The sequence below is a fragment of the Stegastes partitus genome, unplaced genomic scaffold (genome assembly GCF_000690725.1).
Source record: "Stegastes partitus isolate 25-593 unplaced genomic scaffold, Stegastes_partitus-1.0.2 Scaffold891, whole genome shotgun sequence".
Taxonomy (NCBI): domain Eukaryota; kingdom Metazoa; phylum Chordata; class Actinopteri; family Pomacentridae; genus Stegastes; species Stegastes partitus.
The window spans coordinates 223832-232988 of record NW_007578622.1 but is presented as its reverse complement, the minus strand read 5'-3'; the positions used below and the strand labels follow the sequence as shown (position 1 = coordinate 232988).

General features: G+C 40.7%; 1 protein-coding gene across 1 annotated transcript in view; it reads left to right on the top strand.

Moving 5' to 3' along the window:
• The first annotated feature begins 544 nt into the window (after positions 1 to 544).
• The window catches only part of cacna1g (calcium channel, voltage-dependent, T type, alpha 1G subunit), a 204116-nt gene continuing 195503 nt past the window's right edge, over positions 545 to 9157 (top strand). The window contains exon 1 of the mRNA XM_008293527.1: positions 545 to 649. Coding sequence (XP_008291749.1) covers positions 557 to 649 — 93 coding nt within the window. The 5' untranslated portion in view covers positions 545 to 556. The remainder of the gene's footprint in view (positions 650 to 9157) is intronic.

Genomic DNA, 9157 nt, shown 5'->3' with positions numbered 1-9157 from the left:
TTAGCCTAACCGCATCAGGATCGCCCATTCTGACCTTTGCAGTCAATAAAATTCATGCGCTATGCATCAAGATGTCTTCACATTCATTCACTCTAATATCAGAGACTCTATCCTCCTCTCAGCTGGCCTCCTAGTCTCTCGGCATCTGTCTCTCCTGTCTTTGTTGTGCCTAACACAATCTCTTTAAAGTGCCTATCCAGCTCCCTCGCTAACAATCTGAACACCAACATGACTGGCAAACAAATCTTTGGTTAACAGGGTGAGAAGGGAGCAATGACTGCCACTCAGAGCAACCACAGGTGGGCTTCCCTCTTTACCGGAGTCCTCTGTGGCTCATTTTCCTCTCAAAAACTGTTTTTGATAGTGAATTGGAGCCGAAGAGATAAACGTGCATCACTTTGTCAGATGAGGCTGGGATAATGAGGTCACTGGAGAAAGCCTAGAGAAATGTTCTTTTTTGTTGTTCTTGTCTTCCTTGTTGTCACTGCAAGCTGCTGTCGTCTGTCTGCGATGTATTCCTTAACTGTTCTCCTATACATGGTTCGAGCGAGCGTCCATGTTGGTGATCCTGCTGAACTGTGTGACACTGGGCATGTTTCATCCCTGTGAAGACATCAACTGTGACTCTGAGAGATGCAAGATCCTACAGGTAAGACTGCTTTTTGCCTTGATTTAATATGAATTACATGTATCACATTTTGATTGGGTTGGTTTCATTTCTCTAAAGCAGTGGGCTTATGTGAACCTTTTCCTTTCAGAAATGACAATATGCAAATAATAGCACAGCAAATTTTCCAGATATGCACAATTCAGAGTGGAGGCTGTGAACATGAATGCATGGAGTCCATTTTTAGCCCTCTTGTGTGTGTTGTTGCACAGTATTACAACCACTTAAAACAAGTGTGACTGGTTGTCACACTTATTTTAACACATCACAGGGTCAGCTTGATGCTGCTTCACCACCACTTAGGCTCAGTGAGGAGACTGGTCTGGGATCTGTCACATCCACTGACTGAAGCCAGGTGTCTGAAATATGCATTCTGTTTAACAACCAGCAGAGGGCGACTCCTCTGGCTGCAAACACAGGTCTGATTGTATAGAAGTCTATGAAAAAATGACTCTACTTCTCTCTTCATTTGTTGCCTCAGTGAGATTTCTCTAATGAGTTTATAGTTTTAATCAGTAGTTTCAAGTCTCCTTCAATACAGCATGTTGTGTATTTAGTAAATTATTATCCCATTTTGGGTAAATTAAATGATAAAGCATATGTTTGAGGGCAGGGCTACCTTGTGATTGAAAGGTCACTGCCATAGTTCTCAGTGAAAGACTGGTTCACTCAGTTTCCAAAGTGGGTGACGTCACAGTCGCTACATTTTTGTGGGGATTAGCTTGTCTCTACTAAATTAGAAACAAAAGATCAACCGTATTGTATCTTTAATCTTCTTTATCTGTTTGTTAAGATTGGCAATATATGAACCAGTTTCTTAGCTGTGAAAGCAAGACCTCAGAAGTGCTGCCAGCAATCACTAGGGCTAAGGAGCCCAACTATTGGTCAACTGATTCTGTGTGATTAGAACTAGATTGATGTGAAATCACTTTTTGTAGTGGACAACATTTAAAGTATTGGTATTAACTTCTTTTAATGAGCTGTATATAATGAGTAATCCATTACAGTTTTCAAGTAGCTAGTGCAATACTGCCTATCAAAGGGGGGGAAAAAGCCACGTTGAGGTCATCATGAATTTTTTAAAGCGCCTCTCCAGTTATTTTCTATTGAACTTCCATTAACTCTTGTGAGAGACACATTACAAAAAAAGAATGGTCAAAATCAAAGCAACGTACTTTAAAGCTGCTGACACTTTCCATCAGAGCTGCTTGTCAGACGGTCACATAATCAGAACTGGGGTTGTCTGTATTAATCTGCTTTATATGTTACCAGAACGGACGATGTAAAATTCACATCCACCTGACACCATTACTGGGTTTGAACGTCAAGCTCTATTTTTACCTTCTATACAAAACTATTTCTGTCTCTTTTCATGTGCATCGTTGTGAATGGCTCTCAGGTGTGTGTCATCATCCCACAGCCCAGCTCCCAACAGCGTGTCCAGACCTGTGTTATGCACTCTTGAAGTCTGACATTTTTGTATGAACTACCTCTTTTTATACCCAACCTGACATACTGCTACTCAAATATATATTTTAGTGAGACCCTTGATACCTGACAAATGCCTCAACTTTTTAAAACCCCACACTACCAGTTTGTAATGCAGAGTTTTTGCTACCACCTGAAGTTATTTAAGTAACATGGAATATTTTTCCACACCTTATCTAGAGCCATAAAACCATACCAAGTGAGATCAAGACAATCTGGAGTGCACCACTGAAAAGCAAAAAAAATCTCATCTGAATTTGGCTCCCATCTCCTTCAAAGTAATCTTCTTTTGCAGCAGTACACCACCTCCAGAGCTTCTGATCTGCTTCAAACACTCCTTGGAAGTCCTGTTTGTCAAGTACCATCTTTTGGGGGAAGAGGAAGAAGTTGCAGGGAGCCAAATCTGGGTAGTAGGGTGGGTGGAAATTGCACTGGTACAGCCAACAAAACTTGTGTGTTTTTCAATTCTCTGTGAGTAGGCGCACATTGATGTGATGGCAAGCGTCACAGCTCGGGTTAGGGATGCCTCGATGAAGTTTTACTGATCCGATACAAGTCATTTAATTTAGTATCTGCTGATCCAGTCAGATACTATTGCCTTAGATAATACACACTTAGCATTGTTTACACACAAGTATTGTCGATTAGCTCAAGTACCTGGTTGTGCCACCAGGTAGAACCTCTTACTCTTTATAACTGGAGGGACCTGGGGAGGTGGTCACTCAGACTAGTTCTGTGTGGGCAAGTTGATAGAATTGTGGGGAGTCAGCTAGCAAAGGGCCACCATAGCAGAGACTTTTGTGGCGGTTGATAGCTTCTGGCCAGAACCCATATGATAGAGAAAAGCTGGGATTGATCAGGAAAATGTTCTTGTATTCTAGGGCAGTGGTCCCCAACCACGGGGCTGTTAACTGGTACCGGGCACGGGTCATTTGGTACCGAGCCACACAGAAAGAATGAAATTGTTCTATTGGTTTATTTTATTTCCAGCACAGTCTGCAAGGTGTTTTATTTTGAAAAAGGACTAGCTTGTCTTCCTGTCACTTGTGTTTCCCGCACTTGACTGTCAGTTTTCATGTCCGTTAAACAGAGCCGTCAATCTAATCGCTGCCAAAATTAATGAAAAAACAAATTTCTCTGGAGAGGTTCTTTGAAAAGAGGAAGAGACTTGATGCTGAGACATAAGAAAAAGTAAACACAGATTGAGCAATAAAATATTATTTTATTTGTTTATGACACTTTTTTAATAGAAAAAAAAAAGATTGTTATTTGTTATGTGCACAATGACCGATCCAAAGAAAATTGTCTTGTTTGAAACCGGTCCGTGGTGCAAAACAGGTTGACTAATTCAGCATTATTAGCGCAGGACAAAATATCCATCCATTTTAATAGTGACTCAAATACTGATTTACGCTCTGCGCAAGTTTGAGATTTATGGTAAAACTGCAAATAAGCAATCAGAACAAGTAAGTGGTCAGAACAGGACTTCTAGAGAGCAATTCATATGTGGCTGGAGCCCTGGGAGCAGTGTGTTGTTGCACAAGGAGGCTCATTCAAAGGGGGTAGCAGCCAAACACATCAGGTCTGGTTTTTTGCTTTTTATAGACGTAGTTTCTGAGCTTTGTGATTCCACCTGATTTCACTGTACAGCTACTTTCAGCAGCGGCATAAAAGTCCCTTTGACCAGTAAAGGGACTTTTAAAAAAATAGTGGGACTGCCCCTTTAAAGTGCGTTAATAGTCCGCAGCCTGTACTGAGTTTTGCTGTTGGATGAAACAGAAATAGTTGCCGAAGTAGTTGCCTGAAGTTTACCACACTTTGCACACTTTGTTGTTTGAAAGAAACAACACAGAGACATGACAGCAAGACACGTTCCTCACTGGCATTCATTTATCTTCCTTGATCTTTATTTAATAAGACAAGTACAACCAACTGAAAGGCCTTCCAGTGGGATGAACATGAAGGAAAAAAAAAAAAAAAAATAGACACACACATCACAGAGGCACGTTCACACTCCAAAACGATCCCAAGTAGATGAGAACAACGAATAAGTGGAAAACATCAGACATGTGAGAGGCAAAAATCCCTCTGTCTGCCTGGCGGATCAGCACGAGCATCATCCACACAAAAGCAAAACAGATGACAGAGAGCAACAACGCTGCAACACAGAGATAAATTCGGAAAAAATTCTAAAAACAATGCATTCGATAGAATCTCAGAAAGAGCTACTGGAACAATATTTTTGCAGCGTATCTGGCCTTTGCAGCTCCCTCCATTTGCATTATCTGAGTTGGAAAAATAAACAACAACATCGTGTGGAGGCGTTTCCATTAATTTATAGACCTGTTTTAACCCAACAAATACTAATGGACGAGCTTTGTTGTTGTTGTTGTAAAACAGAGGATAGAAAACACTTTTTTTTTTCCTGCGTCGCATGAGGGGAATCGAGTGGAATGAGGTGCCTTACAATAGATCTGTGTTATTTGGCACTGTTCATCTTGTGCGGTGAGGAGATAATGTGCTTACAAAGTGGTTCCAAACAGATTGAACTAAGTTGTCTTATTTTCTCGTCCACTGACTCAGTGAAATTCAGCACTTTTTTTTCCTCCCAGAGTGAGATATCTATCATTTAAAAAAGTAGAGGCCTGGTTCTTACATGGTGTCTGATACGAAAGTTGGTGGAGGAAAAGAAAGGAAAGAAAAAGAGAGGTGAATAGTGATATGAAAATGAGAGGACAAGAAATAGGAAGTATGACAAGGAAACTAAGAAGGGAGAAGAGGAAAGGGAAAGGAAAGACAAACAAAGCAAAAGTAGACGGGGGAAAAGAAACAACCTGAAAAGAAAAGAGGGAAGACAAGGGAAGAGGAAACAAAAGGGAAAGAAATAGGGTAAGAAAACAAATGGCTGGGAGGAGAACAGTGGCGCAAAGGAAAAAGAAGAAAAGGATAGAAAATAATTGATAGGACAGGCAATTAAAGGAAATGTGAGAGAGGGAGAAGTGGGGAGAGGAAAGAAAAAGAAAGGAATGGGGAGGAAAGGAAAGGAGGGTAAGAAATAGGACAAGGAAACAAAGGGAAGTGAGTCAGGGGGTTGGACAGAAAGACAGAAAAGTAAAGGGAAAAAAAGGAAAGTGGATGGAAGGGAGGAAGTGAGAAATAGGAAATATGACGAGAAAATGAAAAGAGGTCAAGAGGAAATGATAGACGATTGAAAGGACGAGGAAAATAAATCAGAGTAAAGGTAGGAAGAGAAACAAAGGGAAAGTAGATGAGACAAGAAAATGAAAAAAAACAAATAGGAAAAGCAAGGAGAGGAAGGCATGGGAAAGCAAAAGAGAGGTGATGGATGAAGAGAAGAGAAGGTGACAGGTGAATATGGAGAACAGGATGTGTCGAGACGAAAAAAGAAACACGAAGAGCAGAGTGGAGGTTTTGCGATGCTGCTGTTGCCAGGGCAGCCCGAGCCCCATCAACTCCTTCCATCTTCTCTGCTCGAGGATACGAGATGCGATTTAATTCAGCGGCTCTTCTCCGCGGAGCGCGGAGGAACATACAGCCTAGAGGTTAAACGCATCCTTATTAATGCCTCGCTTCCTCCGTTTCAATCTCACCGTCATGTTAAGAGATCGTAAAGGCGCATGACCTACACGCCCGTGTGCGCCGTCTTTGATCCGTCTCGCACCGTCTGGAACATCGGCGGATAGTTCTCACCCATTTTTTTTTTTTTTCTTCTTTCTCACACTTTTGCATTCCTGACATGAGTCTCAGCTTTTCTTTCTGAGGGCTCGGTTTGACTTTAAAGTCTCCTGAAGTGAAACAGTGGAGCTTTTATTCCATCTCCAGAGCCTCAACCAAACTTTTAGCTTGCAGATAAAATGCCACCATGTTATCGATTGGTCACTCTTTGTGTTACAATAATTAGCTAGTTACTGCTCTACAACTAATTCAAGGTTGTGGGTGAAAGCAAAGTCCTGAAGTGGTCAATCTGGGCAATACTTCGGGGCTGATGTTTTGGGATAACAACACCAGGATTCCGTCTAAATGAATGGAAAGAGAACCGGAACTGTGATTTAAATCAGGACTAAAGAGCTCAATCTGTAGAATCACTATTCAGATTTGATAGCAACTGCTTCAAAACTTTGGTGACTTCATCAGTTTCTTCAGCGAACAGCAGGATGTTTCCCTGTTCGGTTGTAATAAAGCGACAAAATCGGCAACAGAATCCTCCCATAGATTTCCATTCAGAATCTGCAGTGAAAGCTCCCGCTTCGGAAGTTATCAGCTAATTAAACGGTCATTATCAGTTGATATCACTCTCATAATTACGGTTCAGATTTAATTATAGGAGTCATAGTTATGGGAGTAATCATTCCCATAATTATGGTGCACCTACTCCAGGGCCAGAAGGTGTCTATCATTCATTCTGATCGCTGATAAACAGAAAGTAACCCAGATTACCAACATGACCTCCTGTGGTCACGTGAATAAGTTAATGTGAAATCATTCAATAAACCCATCGACCTTCACAGAATATTGTGTCAGTGTCACATATTGCCTAACCAAGGCGAGAAAAAATGGTTTTGTCCAACAAATTAAACACTAAACCTACCCAGTTAGTTTCAGTGCTTAAATCTACAATTTCATTTTGATGCCGTTATCCAAAGCGACGTACGTCTGAGAGTACATAAAATACAAGGAAGGATCTAGTGAGGAGAAAACTACCTGGATAAGAGCCTAATCAGCTCAAAACCAAAGTTCCAAAAACACTCACCAACTAACTGCTGTCTCCATGTTCTGGAGCTCAGCTTGCTTCAGTCTCTCTTTAGAGGCTTTTAGTTAAAATCCCCCCTTTTCAGATTTTCAGCCAGGTGGTGATGGAGGGAATGGCCACATATTGAAATTCAGAGGGAAATCTGACTGAACAGCAACGAAAAACGAACAGTCTTAACTGAAAATAAAGCAAAAGTCTATGAATAACGGTCCCACATAGGACACAAACCCCACGTCTCTCGGGTCAACTTACTCCTCTGCACACCCCAACACCTCCAAGTGCTGCTGTTTGCCTCAAGTTCTGCAAGAACTCATAAATGTCTAATCTATGCCTCTTTCACCATTTAATGTGGTGATAACAGCCTACTGGATGACCTGTAGGAGGTGGAGGGGGGTTCATATCTATGGGAGTGATAACAACTGATGAAGGCCATTTAATGGGCTGATAACATTTGAAGCAGGTGGTAAAAGTGTGGCCATAGCGTCTCCACTGTGTGAACTTTAATGGCTACCATGATAGTTGGGACAGAGATTAATTTAAACCCCGGTAGCAAAAACCATAAAGTACGCACTGATTAAAACGGATAGACTTATTGAATAAACCAAATCTGACCTATTCATATTGTGATGTCAGAACAATAACTTGTCTCCTCAGGCAGATTTATTCCTCTGTTGAATTTTCTGTTTGACTGAGAAACTTGGTACAAGTAAAACATCACAGAGGAGTAGTTTTAACATTTGATGAGCCCTGAATACAAACCCTGACTATATCTTCAAAATAGATTTGATGTTGCATAATTTTCCCCAAGCCATGTAAACAAATGCTTCTCTAAAAATGTCAGCCTGCCTCTCACTGGTATCTGACATAACGTACAGTCGCTTCATGAAGCAGTCACACCCCTTTACTCTTTGTATATGTTGTAGATGTAATTCAGATGTGTAAAATAGTTTTTCCCCCCCCATTTAGTAGGACATATTGACAAAGAAAGAATATTTTCAATTTTTGCAATTTATTAAAAATTAAAATTGAATTCTCTGACTTACAGAAGTATTCAGACCCTTCATTCAGTAGTTTGTAGGAACCCTCTTGGCTTTCATTACAGCTTAGAGTCTTCAGGATAGATCTCTACATTCTTTGCAACCTGGATTTAGGTAGTTTATTCGTTTCTTCCTGGCAGAGTATCTCAGGCTCCATTAGACTGGATTGCAAGCATCTGTGAATTGCCATTGTCAGGTCTCTCTGTAATCGTTCAATAGGGTTTAAGTGTGGGCTTTGGCTGGGCACCCAAGGATAGTCAGAGATTTGTTCCAAAGACACTCCAGCGCTGTCTTGGCTATATGCTTCTTGACATTGTGGTGTTGTCCATGTCTGAAGTCATGTGCACTCTGGAGCAGGTTTTCTTTCAGGGTTTCTTTAGACCTCTGAGTATGTACCTCATGATGCTGCCACCACCCTGCTTCACTGTAGGGTATTCGCTAAGTGTTGAGCAGCGTCTGGTGTCCACCAGATGTAGTGCTTGCCAACAGATGGGTTTCTGTCTCATCAGACTGAAAACTTTTTTCCCCAAGTCCTCAGAGTTTTTTTTTAACTAAAGTTTGGCAAACTCAGCAGACTGTCATGTGTCTTTTGCTCCAGAGTGTCTTCTCTTGCTGCTCTGACATGGAGGGCTGATTGTTTAGCGCTGTGAGATGGTTGTCCTTCGAGCAGCTTTTTCCTTTTCTGCTGAGGAGGTTTAAATTCACCTAACCACAATTTAAACCACAAAAATGAAGAATCTGACTGCTTTTGTAACTGTGAAACTTTAATTTTATTTTTTAAATTACCAAAAAATCTAAATACATGCCTTAACTTTATCGTCATTGGCTATGAAGTGGAGTTTAGTGGGAAAAATGCCAAATTCATCCTTTCAGAGTTTGATCTACAAAACAGTTAAGTGTGCAAATAGTGATGGGATCTAAACATGTTTCTTATGTAACATAACATTTTAGTTTAAACATTGACCACTGGAGCAAAACAAGTTTGATTTTGCAACTTAGCTGTTTGCATTCAATTTATTGTAAAGGGAAAGTTGGTAAATCTTAAAAAAAGAAAAAGAAAAGGTCTGTTAGCAACAATGTCTGACATTTTTTGTCATTTCTCTGTTCTGTCAACCCAGGACCAAATATTCAAAGAAGATGATTTTACTCCTTCACTCTTTGTGTAATAATATCCTGCTTTGCATTTGTTAGTTT